Source organism: Rhinoraja longicauda, chromosome 19 (genome assembly GCF_053455715.1).
Source record: "Rhinoraja longicauda isolate Sanriku21f chromosome 19, sRhiLon1.1, whole genome shotgun sequence".
Taxonomy (NCBI): Eukaryota; Metazoa; Chordata; class Chondrichthyes; order Rajiformes; family Arhynchobatidae; genus Rhinoraja; species Rhinoraja longicauda.
In genome coordinates this window covers 39,708,192-39,734,956 of record NC_135971.1, presented here as the reverse complement: position 1 = coordinate 39,734,956, position 26,765 = coordinate 39,708,192, and the positions used below count along the sequence as shown (strand labels likewise).

At 42.6% G+C, this 26,765-nt stretch overlaps 1 protein-coding gene across 1 annotated transcript; it reads right to left on the bottom strand.

The window, feature by feature from the left end:
• Positions 1–6,548: 6,548 nt before the first annotated feature.
• LOC144602984 (putative G-protein coupled receptor 139) lies at positions 6,549–7,445 on the bottom strand. The gene has a single exon (XM_078416108.1). The coding sequence runs from the start codon at positions 7,443–7,445 to the stop codon at positions 6,549–6,551; it is 897 nt and encodes a 298-aa protein (XP_078272234.1).
• Positions 7,446–26,765: the final 19,320 nt, after the last annotated feature.

The following is a 26,765-nucleotide window of genomic DNA, read 5'->3' as shown; positions in this document are numbered from 1 at the left end:
AATAACTTTCACTTGGTTATGTGTACGATGTTTATCCGTATTTTCCGTGTTATCACTGCCGACATAAGTTGCATACAGTGATCTCAGAACAACTGTCGGGTTAAAAATAGTAATGCAGAATGATCGCGTGTGCACACTCAGTCGATTGGACTGGTTTTCAAAAACTGCGACGGTAATTGCATTTCTTCAGTTAATTACGAGTCTGCGTGTTAAACGTTCTTTTAAATGATTTTGAAATTAATCAAGGCACTGTTATTCTTGAACCTAGGCTCTGTTGCTTTTAATGCTCTGTTGCTTATTATTACCAGTATCCTGATCACACAACATACTTTTACATTGCAGGCACGCAAAGCAACACAGATGATTAAAAACGAAAAATAAGTCACAGAGGGAACAATATACACTTGTGAGAGGCTGGCCGGTGGCGTTACCAGCAATATTGAGAACAATTAAATAAAACATTATTGCAATTATGTATTGCTATTTGTATCTTTTTATTTTTGACAGGTTTGCCGCCAAAGTGTGTAAAACATGTGAGTTATTGAGTTATATTGGACGATGGGAACCCTTGTACGTCCTAACCTATGGAACGTTGGTTTGGTCGTCTGGGGTAGGTTCCCGACGCGCACCGTCGCCCATTCACTGCCTACACAGGATCGGTTCCATCGTAGGAGCAAAAACACAATTCCCTGAATTTGAAGATAACCAGTTCTTATCTCTGCGTCTCAAGTTTTCAAGTTGTATTGATGTCATTAATTCATTAGGAAGTCAAGGATTCAGTCGCAAAGGGTGTGCTGACTCAAAGGTCATGCAGGAAAAAGAATACTGATTTCGTCGATCGATCGCTCGAAAAGCATTGCTATGGCACATCAAATGATCGAATAAGTTCATACAGGTGTATTCAAGAAAATCGGAACTTATTCTTGCATCCGAAACAAGCAATAAATCGTGTCTTTCTCACAAATGATCTCCCCTCTTCTATTATCTCACGATGTATTCATCATTATATGCCAGGCGTTGCTCGCCAATGAATGAATGAATGCATGAATAAGTTTATTAGCCAAGTATATGACATATAAGGAATGTGCCTTGGTGCATCGCTCACAAATAACAACACAAACATACAGTTAACAATTAAGAATAAAGCATAACCACATCAAAACAATAAGGATACAGCATTACTGTCTTTACATGTGGTTGATAATAAACCAGAGCAAAAAAGAGACTACAGACTTTGGTTATTGAGTAGAACTAATCCTCGTGGAAAAAAATAGCTGTTTTTATGTATGGCTGTGGCTGCCTTGACAGTCCGGGGTCGCCTTCCAGAGGGAAGTGCTTCAAAGATTTTGTGGCCAGTGTGAGAGGGGTCAGAGATGATGTTGCCCGCTCGCTTCCTGACCCTTGCAGTGTACAGTTCGTCAATGGAGGAGGGGGGGGGGGGGTTTGCAGCCAAAGGATTCTCAGCTGATCGAACGATCCGTTGCAGCCTCCGGATGTCGTGCTTGGTGGCTGAGCCAAACCAGACCATGATGGAGAAGGTGAGGACGGACTCAATGATCGCAGTATAGAATCGGTTGCTTGGTGTGATTGAATTCATTAATCAGCTGTCGGAGGTGCAACATGTTTGCCATTCAGAAACAACGTTACGTGTTGTCTAGGAGTTTCTGTCGGGAAACTGTATATTCTTGGACACAATAATTGGACGACTAGCGTGGGAAATGACAGTTTGTCCACTCAAGCAGATGGACGAAACAGGCTACGATTGCTGAATGGTGTTATTCAGATAGAGTGTTACGTCTCCAGTGGGATTCATAGAGGAGATCTATTATGATAGTGGGAGTTTCAAAGTCAACGGAGCTATTAGATATATTGTGTAAGCAATTCTCCGCTTTTACGTGTCAGACGATCAATGGACATTTTCTGACCTTCTCACGGATCAGAATCTCTTGTCTCGAGTAGGTGAATAGTGGACTAGAGGACATAGGTTTAAGCGGAATGGGATTAGGTTTAACAGGAATCTGAGAGGTCACTTTATCGCACAAACGGCGGTGGGGGTATGGAATAAGCTGCCAGAGGAGGTAGTTGAGGCAGGGACTATCCCGAAATTTAAGAAACTTTTCGACTAGTAAATGAACAGGGCCGGTTTGGAGGGATGGAGGACAAACACGGGCAGGTGGGACCAGTGCAGCTGGGCACGTGAGCCGGTGTGGGCAAGTTGCGCCAAAGAGCCTGTTTCCGAGCTGTATCACTCTATGACTCTATGACTCTATGACACAGCCTTCGTTGCCAACAACACGTGAGATTTGACGTGATTTATATGATCCAGAATAGACAACGTGTCTTTACATATGCCTATAACTAGTTATAGAGCGAAGACTGTCGTTTGTCAGCATTCCACTGATGCATGCAGCAGTTTAGTGCTTCTCTGAACATTACAAGAGCAGATTCTACCGTATTCTTCTGTGCTCCGCGGCATTATCCTCCTTGCCTCAATCTCTTCGCCGAAGACTCCAGACGCATACCCCATGCACATTTCACCTACACACAGACTCTCTCACCAACACGGACTCTCCGCCATGATTTGCCTTATTTTAATGTGCTGCTCAATTAGCCAATGGCGATTACGCAATCAATTCACTGGTAACCTTAAAATTTGTCGAGCAGTACTTCGTTTGCAATGTCTGTTAACAAATGGCAACAAAGCAATCAAACCTGAAAGCCACCATTAGCCACGCAGAGCAAACATACGAAATGTGAAGCAGTACGAGATGAAGAATGTACGGAGTGTAATTGGTAAATGAGTGTGGAACAATGATGTCTTTAATCTCCAGTACAATTGCGTCAAACGTCGAGCCGCAGTAGACAGCTCCTATCATTCACACAATTCTCCAACGGCTACTAAAGAAGATGAGAGCCCATGGTATCAGAGGGAAGATACTAGCATAGATAGCTAATTTGCTGGTTGGCAGAAAGAAGGGTGGCAAGAAAGGAGGCCTTTTCTGGTTGGCTGCCACTGATCGCTGCTGGTGCCCTAATCTTCAAGTTGTCTATCAATGATATTGTCGAGGTGGCGGGCAGACAGTGTAGAGTAATCGGGGACTCTGCAGAAGGACTTGGACAGATTGGAAGCGTGGACAATGACTTGACAAATGGAATACCATGTAGCAGAGTGTAGGGTCATGCACTTCGGTAGTGGCAATAAAGGCATACATATTTTTTTCTGACTGCGCAGAGAATTCAGAAATAGGAGGTACAAATGAGCTTTGGGGGTGTTGGTGCAGTCTGGACAAAGGTTAATTTGCAAGTCGAATCCAGAGTAAGGAAGGCAAATATAATGGTAGCATTTATTTAGAGAGGACTAGAAGATAAAAAGCAGGGATGTTTTCTTAGGTCAAATCACATTTGGATCATTGTTTTCAGTTTTGAGGAGCATATCAGAGGAAGGAACTTGAAGCTCCTAGCTTTATCCACCGTTGACCTACCAATAAAAACTGGTGCATGGTCTCCTGACTTCTGTTAAGATCCTCTTCATTCCCGAGTATGCGCCACCTCCAGCGTCAAGAAATGAAACTGTGATTTGAATACAGGAAATATGACGGGGCTTAATATCTAACGTTGGAGGGGATCCAGAGGAGGTTTACGAAAACGATCCAAGAAACAATTGGGTTAAAGTATGATGAACGTTTGACCGCACTGGGACTATAGTTCAGAAGGATGAAGGGGAACCTAATTGAAACTTAACGGACTACCGAATAGTGAAAGGCCTGGTTAGAGTGAACGTGGAGAGGATATTTCCACTGGTGGGTGTCTGTGATCAGAGGTCATAGCCTCAGAGTAAAAGCTCGTACCATTAAAAAGGAGACGAGGAGGGTTTTCTTGAGTCAGAGGGTAGTGAATCTGTGGAATGCCTTGCCACATAATGCTGTGACGGCCAAGTCAATTGATATTGAAGTCGAAGATGGGTAGATTCTTGAATAGTAAGGGTGTCAGGGGCAATGGGAAGGAGGCAGGAGAATGGAGTTGAGCGAAGGATAGATCAGAGCAGACGATGGGCCGAATAGGCTAATTCTGCTCCTATAACCTATGAATTTATGAACTTCTCCATCCGTGTCTTTCCATTCGCATTTCCTCCAAATATATCAACAGTGATTGGTAACATTTCACCACATTTTCTCAGCTAACACTTCCATCGCGCGTGTTTACAGCCTGACTTCGTCTGTACCTAATCACGTGCTTACCCGTTCTATTCTGCATAGCCATTCGTTTTCCCTAGCCCTGGCGAAGCCCTGACTCAGTTGCATTGCCTACATATGCTCTCTCACCTCTCAAATATGTTTCTGGTTTTACTACAATGTGCACCATTGCCACTAAAAAATGCGAAGACCATCGACATATTACAACGGACTTTCAGCGTTGTTAAATTAAAATAGTAAGATATTGAGTCATAGAACTATATAACATGAATATGTGTTCCTCGGCTCAACTCATCCATGCCGACAAAGATGCCTCACCTGAGGTACATTTGCCCGCGTTTGTCCACATCCCTCTAAAACATTCCTGCTCGTGTCGGGTTTAAGTGTCTTTTAAATATAGTTATAGCACCGGCCTCAACTACTTCCACCAGAAGATCCTTCCATATAATCACTACATTCTGCGAAAAAGTTGCCCCTTAGATTCCTATTAAATGTTTCCTCCTCAATTCAAACCAATATCCTGTGGTTGTTGTTTGCAATCCACAAGGTAACATCTTCTATGCATTCACCCACCCTATTCTTCTAACGATTATATGTACCTCAAGAAGATCATCCCGCACCTCCTCCGCTCCAAGGAATAGATTACTATCTTGCCCAACCTCTCCCAAAAGCATAGAGCTGCCGACCGAGCAAATTTCTCGTAAATCCTCTCTGCGCACCTTCCAGGTTAAAGAAATCACAAAATGCTGGCAGAAGCAGACTGAAGAAGGGTCTCGACCCGAAACGTCACCCATTCCTTCTCTCCTGATATGCTGCCTGAACTGCTGAGTTATTCCAGCATTTTGTGATACCTTCGATTTGTACCAGCACCTGCAGTTATTTTCCTACAACCTACAAAGCCCTCCATAACCTGGCCCCATCCTACCTGACCGACCTCCTCCACAGGCACACTCCCACCTGCACCCTCCGCTCTGCCGCTGCCAATCTCCTATCCCCCCACATCCGGACTAAACTCAGATCCTGGGGGGACAGGGCTTTCTCCATCGCTGCTCCCACCCTATGGAACTCACTACCCCAAACCGTTAGAGACTCCCCCACACTCACCACATTCAAAACATCGCTGAAATCTCACCTGTTCAGTACTGCCTTCAACCACTGAAGGTCACCTCACCTACTGTCTCCTTTCTCTGTTCATTTATTTATTTACTTATTTATCTATTTATTAATTTCCCTATGTTCTCAAAATCTCTGTAAAGCGTCTTTGAGTATATGAAAAGCGCTATATAAATAAAATGTATTATTATTATTATTATTACACTTGCAGGTTAAATGTATCCTTCCCGAATAAGGGTAACAGATCTCCCGAAAAACACCACTGTTCACAAGCCTCCAGCGAGAAAAAAACAACCTTACACACCACTGTCTGCTTCCTTCGCTGAAGCTAAATATTTATTCAAACGGTTAACGAGGGAAAGGCCGTGGACGTTGTCCATATAAACTTAAGCAGGACCTTTGATTACGATCCGCACAGTAGGTTGCTCTGGAAGCTTAGAGCGCATGTGCACCAGGGATAGCTGGTTGACAGAATAAAGATTTGGCTTCAGCGAAGGAAGCACACTATGGTGTGTAAGGTTGTTTTTCTTGTTGGAGTACGTGTTCCAAAAACTCAATCAAATTCTAACGATACAATCTCCCACGTACAAAAGAATAGTGACAGCTCCTAATAACCCCCCTATCCATATACCTTATACTTCAGATTCCCCGCTAGTAACTTGCTGACCGCATATATTAGGTTCGCTGATCTACAGTTTGCAAGGTTTTTTGTGCAGCCCTTCTTAAATAGGTCCACACCGTATATTTACAACTATTGTTTTATTTCCATGCTTAAAAGGTTGTCATGATTCTTCATAATTGAATTTTAAATGTTTTACAATGACAGAAGCATGCACCAAATTACTGGCATTGTTTGGAAATGGACGTAATGCCATATGATTAAAAAGTTAATGCTACACAGCTATGCAATAAACCAAACTCTAGTACAATTAATCGAACAAAGCGGGCGATATACGGTGCTTACAGGAGAATTTCTACTGTCCTTTCGAAGAATGTTGAAGTGGCGTTGCGTTTCACGCTTCGAAGCAACAGATATACTGGTCTCATTTTTTATTTATTTCAAGTGCGAAATATTGTGTGCCATCCAATATGATGAAACGTTAGAAACACCAAGATGCTTTTAGAATTCGATAATAAGCTCCACGAAATAATTTCTGCAGATTTCTCTTTCTGCTTCTGAAATGAACAACTTAACTACAATAGTTATAGCTATAATGTATGTAGCATTACAGAACAAACATTTTATTTCAATAGGTGTCCCAGGAATGCAACAGGACGTTTGATCACATTCTTTATTTCGTCTCTGAACTTTCTCTGGGACACCGCGTAAATGAAGGTGTTTGTGCAAGTACTTAAACATCTTAACATATATCCAAATTTTTCGGCAACGGTAAAAGAGTCGTTGTAATCGCTTTCCAGAAACTGAGTGTCTGTAAACTGTACACATATGAAGCAAGCAAAGATTACCACCCATAACAGAAGAAAATTCCCAGATATTGCGGCCAGTAGAATGATTGATTTCCTTCGGTCCTCCACCTCTTGGTCAGTCTGGATCTTCTCACTGCTCTTTCCTCGGAGTTTGCTCCTCACTCTATTGGCCATAATGATTTGTTTGATGGTCAATGAATTGAGCAGGAGAATCAACGCAAATGGTGCGAATGGTGTTAAGACGGTTTCGAACCATAAGTATGCAGCCCAAAACGGTGAGGTGTAGAAGCTTGCTTTTACAAAACAGGACCACGGTACATTGTCAATTATTTCACGCGGTTCATATATAAAGTAGACTGGAATATTTTGTAAAATGCTCAAACAACAAACTGTTATTATAACTGTTGATGCCATCTTTGGAGTGCAGTATCTTGTTCGCAGATTCTGAGAACATATAGCAATATGTCGATCAAATGTGAAAGTGACAGTCAGCCAAACGGAACAATCAATAGAAAAATAAAGCAGGGCCAGGTTAAGGCTACAAATAGGAGTGTAATTAAGGAATGAATCTGGAAAATATGCCTCTTTTATTTCATAAAGAATAGCTTCAAATATTAAAACCATAAGGTCAGCTGCTGCCATCCACACGAGATATCGCGTGATACATCTAGAAAGGCCACACTTTCCACACGACAGGATGTATATTGTCATTATGTTAGCTGAAAACGAGAAGGTAAAATAAAGAAATTAACATCTGTGAACAAAATCAGCCAATCTCGTTGCCGCAATTCATAGATTTAACGTCCAGTTTAACGACATGAAACTTGATGAAACTTGACCGGCTGAAGGCATCAACACAGGATCGAATTAGCCACTTTCTGGACGACAAAACGAAGAGGCTCTGATCTCCATAGCTGGGTAATGGCATCGCCAAAGCACATGTCCGAGCAGCAGTGAACAGTGAAACGCCATTTGCGAACATGCCCATAATTTGGCTTTCGCGAACAGGAATAGGAAATGAAACAGATGAAAGAAACTCAGATGGAAATCCACAAACCGGACGAAGGCGTCACATGCTGGATTATCTGATTCCCATACAATTAGATAAAGTGAAAATTATTACGTTGCTCTTCAGTTACAGAAGATAGAAATCCGAGGACGAGAGAGAGAGAGAGAGAGAGAGAGAGAGAGAGAGAGAGAGAGAGAGAGAGAGAGAGAGAGAGAGAGCTGTCCATAGCAATGACAATGCCAAAAGTAACAATGCTTTAAAAAAGGAGGGAAGTAACTTACCAGGAACACCGATTATTGCAAGAATAGGATAATAAACGTATTTAATCTGCGTTATTAACGGCTGATTCATTGCGGCGATCCGACGATTAACGTGCTGTTGCTATGGATGTGCTTGGCAATTGCTTTCAGAATAGTGTCGTATTTATATCCCAGCAAAATCCCTGGTGACATTTTAATTTTGCGTAATCATTAGAATATTGTTTTTGAACTGTTTCGCGGATTTAACGTCATGTCAGGATACGATGTATTCCATAGGTAAAATGTCTGCCTTTCCATTGATGAAATGCATTAATGCTGCCATTTAAACTAGACATTTTCCTGACACATGTGCATAACACATGTGGATAGGTGCCTGCGTTTTCAACTCGATCCACCATTTTCCTTGCTGAATAACAAGTGGTTTACTTGAAGGAGTCTAAAGTCGCATAAGTGATTTGAAATATATTAAATGTAGTCAGGTCTTGTCAGCTTAATAGAATTGTGCATATCCGATCAAAAAAGTAAATCCGCTTGATTAAAGTGTCCTTCCTGAGCTCTTGTCTTTGCTAAATCTCTTAATAAAGACCATCCACTGCATTCTTAAAATTGATGAGTGCGTGCGTTACTAAAGAAAACAACATAAACTAGAAAATTCTAATCCGGCTGACAAACCAAGGATCAGTTCGGATTTTGTTGATCTAACGTGAGAGCTGGAACAAAACCATATTGGAAATAGGTTCACCCCAAACTTTCCAAAAGCATCGATAACCCAGACGTCAGTTTCATCTCAGTTTGAACATGGTTAGTTATTTCATGACAAATCAATATTTGTTTCTCTCTCTCTTTTCTCAACTACACTTGTCCAACCTGGCCGCGTTTTGTCCACGTCCCTCTAAACGCCCCCTATCCATGTACCTATCCAAATGTCTTTTAACTGGTTTTATTTTAATAATACCTGTGAACTACCTCCGTTGGCAGCTTGGAAAATATATTCCCCGTCGTCTGTGTAATACGGTACCGCTCGGGTTCCTGTTAAATCTTTCCCGCTATTAAATCTGAATACGCTGGTTATTGATTCATTTAGTCTGGGTACAATAATTTGTGCATTCCACCAATTAATCCCCCTCGTGACTTTATACACCTCTATTCAGCATCGTGTTCTCCGAATAATGCCCTATCCAGTCCTGTATCAGAGTCAAGCCTTCAAACCTGACTAATCTTCTGGAATTTTTTGAGGATGTAACTAGGAAAATGGACAAGGGAGAGCCAGTGGATGTAGTGTACCTGGACTTTCAGAAAGCCTTTGATAAGTTCTCACATAGGAGATTAGTGGGCAAGATTAGAGCACATGGTATTGGGGGTAGGGTGCGAACATGGATAGAAAATTGGTTGGCAGACAGGAAACAAACTGTAGGGATTAACGGGTCCCTTTCAGAATGGCAGGCAGTGACTAGTGGGGTACCGCAAGGCTCGGTGCTGGGACCGCAGCTATTTACAATATACATTAACCACTTAGATGAAGGCATTAAAACTAATGTTAGCAAATTTGCGGACGACACAAAGCTGGGAGTGTGAACTGTGAGGAGGATGCTATGAGGATGCAGGGTGACTTGGACAGGTTGCGTGAGGGGGCAGATGCATGGCAGATGCAGTTTAATGTGGATAAATGTGAGGTTATCCACTTTGGTGGTAAGAACAGGAAGGCAGATTATTATCTGAATGGTGTCAAGTTAGGAAATGGGGAAGTGCAAAGAGATATGGGTGTCCTTGTTCATCAGTCACTTAAAGTTAGCATGTAGTTACAGCAGGCAGTGAAGAAAGCTAATGTTATAAGAAAATAACTGCAGATGCTGGTACAAATCGATTTATTCACAAAATGCTGGAGTAACTCAGCAGGTCAGGCAGCATCTCGGGAGAGAAGGAATGGGTGACGTTTCAGTCTGAAGAAGGGTCTCGACCCGAAACGTCATCCATTCCTTCTCTCCCGAGATGCTACCTGACCTGCTGAGTTACTCCAGCATTTTGTGAATAAAGCTAATGTTATGTTGGCCTTTATGACAAGAGGAGTTGTGTATAGGAGCAAAGAAGTCGTTCTACAGTTGTACAGGGTCCTAGTGAGACCGCACCTGGAGTACTATGTGCAGTTTTGGTCTCCAAATTGGAGGAAGAACATTTTTGCTATTGACGGCGTGCAGCGTAGGTTTACTAGGTTATTTCCCGGAACGGCGGGACTGTCGTACGTTGAAAAACTGGAGCGACTTTGCTTGTATACGCTGGAATGTAGAAGGATGAGAGGGGATCTTAAGGAAACATTTAAGATTATTAAGGGATTGGACACGTTAGAGGCAGGAAACATGTTCCCAATGTTGGGGGAGTCCAGAACCAGGCCCCACAGTTTAAGAATAAGGGGTGGGTCATTTAGAACGGAGATGAGGAAATACCTTTTTCGGTCAGAGAGTTGTAAATCTGTGGAATTCTCTGCCTCAGAAGGCAGTGGAGGCGAAATCTCTGGATGCTTTCAAGCGAGAGATAGATAGAGCTCTTAAAGATAGCGGAGTGAGGGGGTGTGGGGAGAAGACAGGAACGGGGTACTGATTGTGAATGATCAGCCATGATCACATTGAAAGGCGGTGCTGGCTCTAAGGGCCGAATGGCCTACTCCTGCACCTATTGTCTATTGTCTATTGTCCAAGCCCCTTCTCCCCCGATTGCTCAGTTTGGCCGCGCGTCCAGCTCTATGACGAGTCCTGGTGGTTCCAAAATTCTTCCATTTAAGAATGACGGAGGCCACTGTGCTCCTCGGAACCTGCAATGCCACAAACATTGTTTAACATCCTTCCCCAGATCTGTGTCTCGACACAATCCTGTCGCGGAGGTCTACGTACAATTCATTCGTCTTCATGGCTTGGTTTTTGCTCTGAAATGCACTGTCAACTCAGGGCCGTTTTTACAGCATTATGGGCCCCCGGGCAAAGCAGTGTACTGGGGCCCCTACCGTTACTCTCCCCCACCCCCCTTTCCCTACCAGCCCCCCCCCCCCTGTCGTGCCGGCGAAAAGCACTTACCGAAAAGCGCTTAGCGATGGACTTGGTGTGCCACATTGTTGCGAAAAGCACTTACAGATCGCTGTGAGAAGCACTTAGTGACCGATGCTCGTGGGCCCCCGGGCAAGTGCCCATCAGGCCCATGCGTTAAGACGACCCTGTGTCAACTGTGGGACCTTATATGGACAGGTGTATGCCTTTCCAAATAATGTCGAGTCAATTTAATTTACCTCTAGTGGACTCCAATCAAGTTGTAGAAACATCTCAAGGATAATCAATGGAAACAGGATGAACATAAGCACAATTTTGAGTGTCATAGCAAAGGGTCTGAATACTAATGTAAATGTGATATTTCAGTTATTTCTTTTTAGTTACTTTGCAAAAATTACTAAACAACTCTTTTCGCTTTTTTATTATATGGTATTGTGTGTAGATTGATGATTTAGAAAATGAATTTGACCCATTTTAAAATAAGGCTGTAACGTAGCAAAATGTGGAAAAGGTGAAGGGGTCTGAATACTTTCTGAATGAACTGCAAGCAGAAAGAACTAGTCCATGGTACACAAATGCTGGAGTGGCAGAGGGTCAGGCAGCATCCCTGAAGAACTAGAAAATGTGACGTTTCTGGACCAATCAATTCTTCAGACTATGTCCGTGATCATGAACGGTGGAGATCGTTGTGCTCTGATTTGGAAGTAGGATTACGATCGTGCAGAAGATAGACACAAAATGCTGCAGTCACTCAGCGTGACAGGCAGCATCTCTGGAGAGACGGAACATGGGTGAGGTTTCGGGTCGAGACCCTTCTTCAGACTGATGTCAGGGGAGAGGGAGATACATATATAAGGAAGGGTAAGGTGTGAAAACAGAACAAAGGGAATGGAGCTCAAGGAACATGTAGAATATGTCATTATTAGCTGGGACAATGTAAAAAAAAAAGCAGAGATTAAATGTGGTCGGAGACAGTAAGACTGGTGGGAGAATTGAGAAGGGGAGCGATGGAGTGAAAGGGAAAGCAAGGGTTACTTGAAGTAAGAGAAGTCAATGTTCATACCGCTGGGGTGTAAGCTACCCAAGCGAAATATGAAGTGCTGTTCCTCCAATTTCCGCTGGGCCTCACTCTGACAGTGGAGGGTACACTGACCGCGCTTTTGCGGTTGCAGCTCCTAGACTGTGGAACAGCATCCCTCTCCCGATCAGAACTGCCCCCTCCATCGACTCCTTTAAGTCCAGGCTCAAAACATATTTCTACTCCCTAGCGTTTGAGGCTCATTGAGGAGGCGCTGTGAACTGTTTGCGTGCTACTGTATGTTTTCATTTTTTTTTCTATTGGAACCTAATCAAATGTACAGCACTTTGGTCAACGTGGGTTGTTTTTAAATGTGCTATACAAATAAAATTGACTTGACTTGACTTGACACAGGACAGAAAGGGTACGGGAATTTAAGTGTTTAGTAACCGGGAGCTCAGGTAGGTCTCGACGAACTGAGCGTAGGTGTTAATCGAAACGATCGCCGAGGCTGCGCTTGATCTCGCCAATTTCCAAGATTCCACACCTGGAACAGCGGATACAGTACTTGAGGTTGTAGGAGGAGCAAGTGAACCTTTGCCTCGTCTGAAAAGGCTGTCAGGGTCCTTGGACGGAGTCGGCGCGGGGGAGGGGGGTATAGGGACAGGTGTTGCATTTCCTGCGGTTGCAGGGGAAAGTACCTGGGGAGGGGGTGATTTGGGTGGGAAGGGGCGGGTTGACCAGGGGCTGCGGGGGGAACGGTCTGTACGGAAAGCGGAAAGGGGTGGAGATGGGAAGGTGTGGCTTGTGGTCGGATCCCGTTGGAGGTGGCGAAAATATCGGTGGATTGGGTGCTGTATGCGACGGCTGGTGGGGTGGAAGGTGAGGACTAGAGGGACTCTGTTCTTGTTACGGCTGGGGAGAGGGGGAGCAAGTGCGGAGCTGCGGGATATCGAGGAGACCCGAGTAAGGGCCTCATCTATGATGGCGCCACTTGCAATTGTGCGGGCTGGTTCAAAAACCTGATACTTGTAGATTGCAGTGCCTCCTCATATTCAAATCCAAATGAAATGAAGACGTTTTTGACTGCACTAAGTATACCCATTTCTCCGTTCATTGAACAAGGCTTGAAGAAGAAAGCGCCCCGAGGAGTTTGGTGGTGGAGAAACGTAAAGAGGAGCCCAATTGCACATCTTTGGCCTCACTTTCCCCAAATATTCAATTTCAACTTACCCACGAATTTGCTACGGATATCAAACGTCACTGAGGAGGAACAATGGTGAGAGTGGGTACGCCCACAAACTAGAACTACTTATATTGGTCCTGGTATACACATTGATTTATCCAGTTTCAAGTAATACCTTCGTTCATCTTTACTCTTTTCTTTGTACCATCCCTCCCCACCACCGCCACATTAATGCGCACCCACCTCTCCTACCAACACAGCCACCTTGATCAAAGCAACCCCTCCCCACTCGGCACACCTACCTTGTCGGAAAGTTACGGGGGAGGGATAGCGACGGGTTGTTCCTGGGCCGTTTTCTCCCCCATTGTCACCAGAAGATTAACCGAAACATCAACACACAAGCAAACTGTGTGCTTTTTGATAATGTCTATGTACGTTACTAATTCTAAACGGCTCCACCACGAGCAAAAATATAAAGTAGATATTGTGAAGTCTTTAAAAATAAATTGTTCTTGAATTAGGCGGAAGAATGGTCCCGCACTTAAACATCGTCCGTCCATTTCCCTCCACGAATGCTGCCCGACTCGTGAGATCTTCTCGCACTTGGTTTACTCAAGATCTATAATGTTCACTTTCGTATGATTCGCCGTGTCTTGTTGGATAACACTAAAGGGGACGCAGAAGCGATTGACAAGAAATGACTGTTGAAAGCGGATGTATTGCATTTAGAACAAAAGAGACTGATGAGGATATATAACTGATTTAAAATTGATGAAACTTTTCGAAATAGTGAAGAGGAATTAATTATTTCTCAGCAAAAAAATGCAATGGTCGGTTTAGGCCTAGAAAGTTTACAAGAAAGTTCAAACGTTTAATTTTTCAATCGACCAGTAAAGGATATGGGTGGGCATCGCTGGATGGCAGGCTGACGTGGATTGTGAAATCACGGTTAAAATGTGTGATTCACGATCTTCGTATTGGGTCGGAATATTAAAGTGAAGTAGCAGAAGAATGCTCCATCGTGAAAATAATACGAATCCATTTTAACTCCATCGATGATGCATTTAATTTGAGATGGGTGGACCATCAATTCAAATTGACTGCCACAGAAATCAATGTTCTATGTTAAACCGGTGGTCTGCAGAGTATCTAGCGTGGTCCATCTATTCAGATAACCTTCATAAAAAGGCTCATCTCCTGGTAAAAACTCAGAGCTCTGTATCTCCGAATCCAAATGAAACTAATTCAATCCTAGAGGCATAGGTTTATGCAACGTGGAAACGGGTGCAACAGCCCAACTCGCCCGCTCCAACCAACATGCCCCAGCCACACCAGTCCCACCCGTCTGCGTTTGGCCCATACCCACTAAGCTTATCCGATCCACGCACCTCTTTAAATATTTCAGAACGGCCGCGTTAGTACGTGAGCAGTAAGCATATATTGTGTCAATGTATGTACAGTTATTAGGTCGAAAATAAGTAAAAGTTAGATTTGTATCTTTGCAAGACCCAAATATTTCACTCGACGGAGGAAAGAAAATGTGAGATTAAATGCTTAACGGTTACTATGGCTACATGAGATGTGCGAAACAGGGATATTTTCCCTCTGAGGAATGGAATAATAATAGCTGTTTCGGCGACGTGTTCAAGCAGGAGTGCTGAAGGTATAATTTGCAACATCTGCTTCAGCAAATTAATGAAGCGGCTCTGACCCCGTGTATCGGTGCTCAAATGTACAACTTGTATTCATTGCAAATATCTCATCATATGTCATCACATCGAAAAGTTCAGCAGTAAACGAAATGGAGCGATCTATAATCCCACAGATTGAGGAAGCTTACTATCCAATTCTCGCACTCATTGGCATTCCAGGTAAGTTCGAAGTTGTTATTCGTTGACTTCGTGATTCTACCAAAGAAAAAGCAAACGGAAACAAAGAACTTACCATCTCGAAACTGTCAAACTCGCGAGCTTTGCAATGCGAGTGAAACTATCAGATAGATTGAAACCCTGCAATGATAGATTTGAAGTGTAGGAACGATCTGCAGATGTTTAAACCGAAAACAGACACCAAAACTGGAGTAATCCGCGGGTTAGATGCTGTCTGACTCGCTATGTTACTCTAGCTTGTTGTGTTTATGATAGTTTTGATATTTTTCATTTAAAAATGCGTTTCATGTATGCACGAAGAAGGAATGTGATTCCCTCTATGAGAATGTTTTATAAGATGTTGCGATTCGTTTCTCATCAAATTGCTCCAGTACTGGAACGATGAGATGCAGGCAAAACGGATATGAACATATTGGCGATCGGTATTTATTAGGGGAAATTAGATTCGTGCAGAAAATTAGAAATAAGATCCTGCATCTTCCGGGTCATTCCCAGAAATCCCTGCCGTTGATGTTCCACTCTCATCCCTGCTCGGGTCCCTGTCCAGTCAACGTTGATCAGCACTCCCCCCCCCCCCCCCCCCACCCCACCGTGTCTCTGTAGTCCCCTTGCTCAGCTGCAATAGCGACACATCTGATTTCGCCTCATCCCTCTCAAATTGCAGATTAAAACATCGCGTAGTGGTCGCTTTGGTTTATTTACCACGAGTTCCCTTATCAAATCCGGTTCATAAGACTAAATCCAGAATTGCCTTTTCTCTGGTAGGCTCCACTCCAAGCTGCTCTAAGAATCCATCTCGGAGGCACTCTACAGATTTCCTTTCTTGGGGTCCAGTACCAACCTGATTCCCCCAGTCTACCTGCATATTGAAATTTCCCATGACCGCCGAAGCAGTGCCTTTTTGTTTATTTCCACATTTATTCCATGCAGAACACGGGATCTTTTCGACAAAGAGTTAATTCCTGGATTGTTTACGTTTGTTAAAGAGACCATTGCGCGATCTCGAGTGCTTGGTGATTCTTCTGGGCATTTTTCATGTCGGAGACACAGAACATGGAACAGTCCAACACATGAACTGACAATGTCGGTGCTGAACATGATGCTAAGATAAATTAGCCTAAATGCTTGCACTTGAGCCATCCCCTGCATACCAACCCTCTAAAACCCTCTTCAACACCATTATTGCATCCGCCCACCGCCACACGTGGCAGCGCGTTCAAGGCACCAACCACCCTCCCTGTAAAATGTTTCCCCTTTCACTTTAAAGTTATGCCCTTTCGCCTTTACCTTCACCCTGAGGGAAAAAAGATTTCGACTGCCTACCATACCTTTACATCTCAAAATATTATGTACTATATATCAGAACTCCGCACTACCTCTGGCTTTGCAGAGAAAACAATCCAAGTCCGTTCAACCACAGCGAATGCCCTGTAATCCAGTCCTCATGCTGGTAAATATCGAGGCAGAGAGTGGAGCATTGAAACAAACGAGAACCCTCGAATTAACGCTGATGAAAATGCAAAGTGTCAATGTGAAGCATGATTTGTATATCCCGTCTAACATCATAAATCCAATGTAATGTCTCTCCATGTTTTATTACTTTCATTGAATCAAGAGGAAAAAATCGTCAGCTGTAGAAAATATGTCACTTGTTCAAATTCCACCAAATGCACTCTCCAGGAGCCAGTGTTAAGATTAACAGTTAACTTGTGCGATGTTTTGGGGATAATCAACCGCGTGGCAACAGGAATGATTTGGAGACATAAGAGTCTGCAGATTCTGAAATATTGAGTAAAACAATGCGGGTTCAGCGACAACTGTCTGTCTTTATGTCTGTCTGTCTGTCTGTCTGTCTGTCTGTCTGTCTGTCTGTCTGTCTGTCTGTCTGTCTGTCTGTCTGTCTGTCTGTCTGTCTGTCTGTCTGTCTGTCTGTCTGTCTGTCTGTCTGTCTGCCTGCCTGCCTGTCTGTGTCTGTCTGTCTGTCTGTCTGTCTGTCTCTCTCTCTCTGTCTGTCTGTCTGTCTGTCTGCCTATCTGTCTGTCTGTCTGTCTGTCTGTCTATCTGTGTGTGTGCATGATGTGTGTGCTTGTGTGTATGTGCATGTGTGTGTGTGCGTGTGTGTGTGTGTGTGTGTGTGTGTGTGTGCGTGTATGTGCGTGTGTGTGTGTAGGAAGGAACTGCATATGTTGTTTAAAACCGAAGATAAACACAAAAAGCTTGAGTAACTCCGCTGGTGACGTTTCGCGTCGAGACCCTTCTTCGGACGGTATATGGGTGGAGATGTATGTACACCCATATTACACCCATATTATTTCTTTTCTTTCTCTCGGTGATTATATTGATAGCAGTGTAATATGTTTACATATTCTATTGTGCTGCTGCAAGTAACAATTTCATTGTTCTAACTGGGACATATGACAATAAAACACTCTTGACTCTTGACTCTTGATTCTGTGGGCAACATTGCCGATTAGGCTTAAGGCTGAAGGAGGGTCCTGATCCGTAACGTCGCAAATCCATTCCTTCCACAGATGCCGACTGATCCACTGAGTTACTCCAATGCGTTGTGTTTTATTTATGAAGGATTTGGAGTTAATCGCCAAGTAACGTTTTGTCCAAAGCGGTTATTCTCTGTGACTGCGCATTTTTCTATTCTTGTAGGTAATCTTATGGCGATTGTGATTCTATCTCGTGGGAACTGTGGTCTTTCCAAATGCATCACACGTTACATGGTTGCCATGGCTGTTGCAGACCTACTGGTGATAATATTTGATGTCGTATTATATGAGATTAATGATATGTATTTCCCGCTTTCCTTCTTGCATTATACTCCGGTTTGCAGCCTTAAAATTGCCCTGGTGTTTGCAGCCATTGATTGTTCGGTCTGGCTAACTGTTGCCTTCACAATTGATCGATACATCGCCATTTGTTGTCATAAGTTGCGAGTAAAATATTGCACCGAAAGAACTGCCGTTATAGTTTGGCAGTGTCTGGATTAAGCTTTGTCGAAAACATCCCAATTTATTTTGAGAACGAACACCTGGAGATCATTGACAAGGTGCCATGGTTCTGCAAAGTGAAGTCAAACCTCTCCAGTTTACCAATATGGGTTGCATACTTCTTCTGCGACATCACCTTAACACCGTTGGTACCTTTCCTTTTGATTGTGCTGCTTAATGCCTTGACCACCAGACATATTTTACAAGCTAGTCGGATAAGGAAGGGGCTCCGGGGGGAGGGGAGAAGCGAGGATTGCCCTGTTCCGGAGATAGTAAACCGCAGAAAATCGATCATTTTACTGCTCTTCATCTCAAGCAGTTTTATACTGCTATGGATGGTAACATTTGTACATTACATATGCACACAATTTGCCGGCGTTGAGTTCATGGACACAGATTACAACGATCCTTTCGCCATTATGGAGCACATTGGGTACATGCTGCAATGCATGAGTTCGTGCACAAACACATTTATTTATGCAGTGGCTCAGGCAAAGTTCAGAGAATCACTGACGAATATTGTGAAATATCCTTTTACTTTATTGAATAAAGTAGTTCTAACCTCGGGCCAGGGATCACGTAGCCTTTTGTCATAATCTATTATGTAAAACCATTTACCTTTTGTCGCATAATAAAAATTGTTTGAACAGAGCATTGTCGGCATGCCGTTTGTGTTTCGAACATGAGCAACTCCACGAAAGCATTTCTGAAACACTTATCAAATAATCTGAAGAAGCCAAGGAACATAACACAACCAATCTTCATCAGGTCGTAAACTGATAAATTGTAGGAACAGAATTAGGCCATTCTGCCCATCATGTCTAATCCTCCATTCAATTATGGCTGATCTATCTTTCCTTCTCAACCCCATTCTCCTGCCCTCTCCCCTTAACCACTGACACCCGTACTAATCAAGAATCTATCCATCTCCACCTGAAAAAAAAATTAATTGACTTAGTCTCCACAGCATTCTTTGGCAAACAATTCCATAGATTCACCACCCCCTACTAAGTAAATTCCTCCTCATATTTCTAAAGTTACGTCCTTTTGTTCTGAGGTTTTGGCCTCTGGTCCCAGACTTTCCCAATACTGGAAACATTCTCTCCACATACACTCTATCCAGGCCTTTCATTATTCAATCTGTCTTGCAAATGGAGGCACAAGAGATTGCCGATGCTTGAATCTTGAAGGGAAAAAAACACATTTCTGAAGGAACCCAAGGATCTCGACACGAAACTTCATCTGTCCCTCCCCACCACAGATGCTGCCTGATCCACAGAGTTCCTCCGATAGATTGTTCTTTGTTATTCGTTCGATTATTCAATGCGATGGAACAGATTTAAATATTCTCAATGACTATGCGTATTTCTTTGTGATGTCACAAAGACGAAATATTATCGTCCTGGCGTCGAACAGAAACTAACGCACTAAAATACACGGAACATCTCACCACAGCATTTTCCTGCTCCCTCTCTACGTCCCATTATAAATTCATTCATCTCATTCTGATATCAGCAACCATGGGGAATATCATCTTTGATAGAAGCCTTTTATGCACCGTTGAAAATCGCTGAGCACGTCAACGTTAGGCAATGCACATTTGTACTTTTATTTTGTCTGCACATTAGCTGCAAGCGCAGCGTCAGAACGCGGTATCATTTTATTCTGCATTCTCGTTTAAAAAAAAAATCTTTACTCTACGTATGTATGGCTTGATTTTATTCATGCATGGAATGATTTGACTGGATATCACGCAAAGGATTTTTCACTGTATCTAGTTACCCGTGTCAATAATAAACCAAACGTTGTATTTATCGATTGCAGCACCCAGTGTTTATGTTAAACAGGTAGCAAGGTTTTATTAAAAGTTTGTTTTTGCCTTTGACTACTGGGTAAAGAGTCATTATTTTTGTCCGCTGACGACCTCCTGGTGCTAGTACAATATTCTGTCAACGTGGGACGTTTCTGCATTTGCAATACTGAGGATCAGCGATATATTTCCAAATCAGAATGGCGGCCAATTTGCCATTGCTATTTTTACATGGTAGACTTCAAAGGGAGAATAACACTCATTGCCCGCTTCGAAAGCGAAAGGGTTTTGATTCCAATGGCCAGAGGAAAATTATTATAATCTTCCATTCAGTGGCCAAAAGTAATATTGGTCCAAATGAGTCTTCTCTTCTATTGTACCCACAACAAATTTTAATTTTATTTAAGTAATCTCTCCCTATCTTCCCAGGACAGAAGCACTTGCAGCTTCCATGTTAGGACACACACACACACATACATACACACACACACACACATACACACACACACACACACACACACACACACACACACACACACACACACACACACACACACACACACACACACACACACACACACATACACACACTGAACTTTTTTTTCCTCTCGTTGATTATATTTGTTTGCAGTGTACTACGACTATTGAGGAAGGACATTCTTGCTATTGAGGAAGTGCAGCGTTGGTTCACGAGGTTAATTCCCGGGATGGCGGGACAGTCACATGATGAGAGAATGGAGCGACTGGGATTGTATTCACTGGAATTCCGAAGGATGAGAGGGGATCTTATGGAAACATATACGATTATTAAGGGATTGGACACGTAGGATGCAGGGAACATGTTCCCGATGTTGGGGGAGTCCAGAACCAGGGGCCACAATTTAAGAATAAGGGGTAGGCCATTTAGAACTGAGATGAGGAAAAACTTTTTCACACAGGGAGTTGTGAATCTGTGGAATTCTCTGCCTCAGAAGGCAGTGGAAGCTGATTCATTGGATGCATTCAAAGGAGAGTTAGATAGAACTCCTAGGGCTAGCTAATACCACCAAGTCTCCCAGTCTTCTGCCCATTGGAGACTATTTATGATGGCTATTATGGCGATTTTGCGGGCCGTGACTGTCCTTCAAAGGTTCTGCCTTAAATGAAGCAACGAGCTATTCCTACATGTGTCGGAGAAAGAAAGTTTTATTTCATCCTTTAGCGAAATATCCTTGTAGGCTGCTCCATAATTTCCCAGCTATTCTAAGCGAGCCCAGGCATTTTCTCAAGCATCTAATTGTTTCCTGAAGCCAGCCTACTTGCTTATCATACGGTGCTGTTAGCGGAAAATGTCATCTTCGGTGAAAAGCCTGTTTAACTTTTCTAATACATCAAGACCATAATGAACACACATTGACATGCCATACATATGAAATTCCAAACGGGCGTTGCGTAAAAATCCTTATCCTCTCTCCCTGTGACATCTAGCCCTCAAACCCTCCAGCAACGTGAACAGCCTCCCTCTCCATTCTTCCCATCCCTTATTATATAATATTCTATAGGATCGCTGCTTAGAATTCTCTTTAAATGGAACAGTCGCTGCCTCTCTGATCCACCCTTTATTGTATATTTAATGGAATAACATGTGATCCATTCAGTGTAGCATTTGTATCCTTTCCAAAATGAAGTCACCAGAATGAAACACAATATTATGGCTCTATCATCACAACCTCCCAGAAATGTTGGGGTAGATGGAGTCTAGCAGGAGGGAGGAACCAAAAAAAAAACAGTATTGATAAAGAACTAATAAGGGAGATGAAAGTGGATCAAATGATTGATAGTTTTCCAGAGCTACGAGAACTAAATGTGTGACTATAGAAATGGTGGATGAATTGGAATGATATTTCAGATTCAGGAGAGATTCTAATGAATTGGAAATAATGGATTAAAACTCAAAATCTGGGGAGGTGTAGAAAAACAGGGAATTATAGACAGCCAGTCTGTCTTCAATGATATTGAGAATGCTGTCGCCCATGATAAAACACATAAAAGGAGAGCACTTGGAGAAGAATAATAGGATTGGACAAGACAAACACACTTGTGGCATATTGATGCAGTCATGACCTTTGCAATTACACAGCTCCTGAATTTTGGATTGAATCTTGACTGTGTGAAGTCTGCAACTTTTGAAAGTTTTCCACTTTCCTACCACGTTCTAAACAAATACTTGTTAGTAGAATCATTGCTATTATATATTGACCATGGCAAAGGTGGGTGGAAGGATAGGAGGTGTACAGGCAGGAGCAATATTTTTTTAAATACAGAATTTGTGTAATTAGTGTGCAAGGAGTGGGCAAATACATGGCACCTACTACATAACATAAATAAATAAGAAGCTATTCAATTTGGTGGGAATAACAGGAAGTCAAATTATCTGAATTGAATTAGATATAATAAAGGAATCCTTTGTTCAACATTCACTGAAACCAAGCGTGCAGGTGCATTTGGGTAATTTAAGAAGGCAAATTGTATAACAGCCTTCATAATAAAATGATCCGAACATAGTATCAGCTATGCCTTTCTGTATTTTATTTCAGGTCGTGTCATAGCAGCAGAATTAAACCATTGAAACCCCTCCGCCATTCAACCATGCTTGAGTAATCATTCCCTCTCAACCCCAATCACCTACCCTCTCCCTATAACCTTTGGCACCCTTACTAATCAAGAGCCTGTCAATTTGTGCTTTAAAAATATCCAATAACTCAGCCTCCACTGCTGTCTGTGGCTGTGAATTCCACAGCCTCACCGCCCTCTGATTAAAGAAGTTACTCCTCATCCCTTTTGAAAGATACATCATGTTATTCTGAGATATGTACTTGCCAATACCATGGCATCTGTAGTTTTGGTCTCCTGATCTTAGGAAGAATGTTCTTGTTATGGAGGGAGTGCTGTGATGGTTCATCAGATTTCAGGGATGAGAGGACTAATGAATGAATGGCGATTAGGGCAATTAGTTTTACATCAGTCCGAGCTCTAAAGTGATTAGGACCATTTAAAATTAACAATAAAATTCTTATGGGACTGTGCAGATTCAAGAGAGTCAAAAGTCAAGAGTGTTTTATTGTCATATGTCCCAGATAGAACAATGAAATTCTTACTTGCTGCAGCACAACAGAATATGTAAACATCGTATACAGTAAACATTATAATAAATGAGAAAAAAAAAGTTGTGTGTATATATACAAGTACACACACACACACACACACACACACACACACACACATATATTCAAGAGGGATATCGGGTCAGTTCAGGACCCAGTGGTCACAATCTGAACATCAGGCAAAAAGTTGAGATGAACAGCGATTACTTCTCCCACAGAATGATGAACTTGTGGAATGTTATACCACTGGAAGCAGTTGAACACAGATCATTAAATTTATTCAAGGGGTTATATGTTATTTGTATGGTCAAAGGATCAGAAATGATGGGGAGAAATAAAAGGGAAAAAAACTGCAGATGCTGGTTTAAATCGAAGGTAGACACAAAATGGTGCAGCGGGTCAAGCAGCATCTCTGGAGAGAAGGAATGGGTGATGTTTCGGGTCGAGGCCTTCTCCAAAGATGCTGCCTGACCCGCTGACTTACTCCACCATTTTGTGTACCTTCGCGAGAAATAAAGGATCAATGGACAAAATGTGGGTCACAATTGATCACGTTGAATAATAGTTGTGGCTCAAATTCCTGAATTCCTATCGCTTTTATTTTATACATTTCAACATTTTTGTATTTATCCTGGCCACATTTCCTATGCTTCGAAGAACATGATAACTGGGCCTGCTTAAAGGGAACAGAGACCCTGGTGCCTACGCCTTTATGCAGATAAGACAGATGCATATATTGGTTCAGTGTTAACAACGTGAGGACATATCAGAAATAATGTTCTGAACACATTGCTATTTCAATGTGTTTACTCAAGATGCAAAAATGAATACTACTGTGTTTATAAGCAATGCACTGAAAATGTACTAACCTATATTAAAAATGTCTTTGGAGAAAATAACCAAAACATGGTCATCGGATCGCCCCGGGCAAGTCTTCCGCCCCTGCCCACCACCGCTTTCAGAAGTAGCTCTTTTCCAATTGTGGAGAAGAGCAGAATTCAGCACATCTATGCAATAAAATCCAGCAGAGAATTCGACAGAGAATGCTCCCTCTCCTCCCCTCCCACCCATGACTGGTGAGAATGAGGCACCAGATCAACGAATAGCATTTAGAGGGAGGCTGGGCAAACACAAAAGAGAAAAGAACAGTGGGTTCGACATTGGAGAATCCAGCATAGACTTGCCAACCATTTTGCAGATCGCATAAGGTGGGAAGAGGCTCATGTGGACCGTAGGCACCAGTATTGATAGGATAGGCAGAGTGGCCTGTTCCTACACACTTGTCTCCACTACAACCTTGTATTACTTTGATTGCCAATTCATTTTTGATCATTTTGTTTCCATTCTTTCTTTAAAAAATACAAAATCAACTTAGACGGATAACTGTGATTGATGCTGTTGCAAATAAATGGAGGCAATACATTTTCTTAACAACAATTTAATTTTGTGCCTTGAATATTAATTGACCATATATATCTTGGCTTTACTTTGCAAAATGAAGTTTTATAATACAGGGTGCAGTCCAATGTGTTTATTTCCATTTAATGCCCATCTATTTTCAAAATTCTTACACTCAACGGTCTGGTCATAAAGCACATTCTACAGGCAACTATTATCCGGTGAAATCTCAAGAGCAAAGTAGCCACGTAAAATGAACTTGATCACCGTAACACCAATTACTGTGGATAATTTTATATTCTTATCATATCATATATATACAGCCGGAAACAGGCCTTTTCGGCCCTCCAAGTCCGTGCCGCCCAGCGATCCCCGTACATTAACACTATCCTACACCCACTAGGGACAATTTTTACATTTACCCAGCCAATTAACCTACATACCTGTACGTCTTTGGAGTGTGGGAGGAAACCGAAGATCTCGGAGAAAACCCACGCAGGTCACGGGGAGAACGTACAAACTCCTTACAGTGCAGCACCCGTAGTCAGGATCGAACCTGAGTCTCCGGCGCTGCATTCGCTGTAAAGCAGCAACTCTACCGCTGCACTACCGTGCCGCCCGGGTGATATGGGTGATAAATTATGGATGATAAATTATTTGCATGAGGTTAGAAATGTACAAAGTACAAACAATCAAGACTTTTTGAAATCATCAAATAACCAAGCATTCTGTAACAACATTTGTCGGTGCTGAGTTTTAAACTAAATGCAGTGTTAGAACAACATATATTCGATCCAATAATGACTGCAGTTAATGGAATCTGCATCTCGAAACAGAAGGGTGAAAAAATTCAATGGCTCAAGCAAAATTATTGGAACAAATGGTTATGTCATAAATAGGGTCAAGAACCTGCACCAGGCATGTAAGGGAAGAGGATGGATTGCCAATACATAGCAACCAGGGAGGAATACATAGCAACCAGGTAGGTCAAAAGTAGAACAAGGTGGGGAGAAGATAATGGGTAGATGGAAACAGGTAGAAGAGGAGGAAGAGGTGAACAACAGGAGAACAAACTTTCCAAGTGAGACAGAGGTTCACTTGCACCTCTTCCAACTTTCTCTACTGCATTTAGTGCTCATACTGTCGTCTTCTCTACATTGGAGAAACTAGCTGAAACGTCAACGATTTTGTAGAGCACATACCGTTTGAAGCAAAGATCATGCTGAGATCTGTTGTATGGTATTTTAACACCCTTTCCCACTCTCACGCTGACCTTCGGCACTGAAAATTTTAAGCAAAATATCTGATAGTGCACCTGGGTGGACTTACAAGCCAATGGTATGAATATTAAGTTTTTATATTTCAGCTTATCCACACGACGGGTGTTCATTTGTTTTCCCACAACCACCCCTACACTAACCTTGCTACAACTGCCCATCATCCCTTTCCCACCCGATTTAACCTGTCACTTACCAGGTTCTGCCCCATTCCTCCTTCAAACTGTTAGAATCTTGCCATCCTCTCTTTCAATTCTAATGCAGTGCCTTGATCTGAAATGTTGGTATATTCCATTTGCCTCCACAGATGCTGGTTGACCAAGTTGCTTTACAATGCTTTACCTTTTACTGTTTACATGCTTCAATGTCCTGTCTATATGTATTGTATTGCAGTGTCTAACTATATTGTACTGTTTTGTATTGTACTGCACTGTCATCCTGTCTATATGTTTTGCATTTGTATTGCACGATGGCCCCCGGAGGCACTCTGTTTCGTCCCATTCGTTGCATGATCTCTAAGGAGTGGAATGACATACAAACTAAACTAACTAACTACTTCTACTGGCCTTTTTTAGTCTATAATTCTTGTTGGAAATATGCACCAAGTCTCATTCTATCTATAATTGAAACTTTTTAATTGGTGATCTTATAGAGCCATCGAAAATCACGAGGGCAATTGATCAGGGGTATGCACAGTTTCTTTTACCCAGGGTGAAGAACCAGCAAAAACAGGTTTAAGGTGAGGAGGAAGATTCAGTGGGAACCTGAGGGGCAACTTTCACCACTCAGTGGTTAATGGGTGTATGGAATGAGCTGCTTGAGAAGGTAGAATAACAACATTGAAAAGACAACAGACAATAGATGCAGGAGTAGGCCATTCAGCCCTTCGAGCCAGCACCGCCATTCAATGCGATCATGGCTGATCACTCTCAATCAGTACCCCGTTCCTGCCTTCTCCCCATACCCCCTCACTCCGCTATCCTTAAGAGCTCTATCCAGCTCTCTCT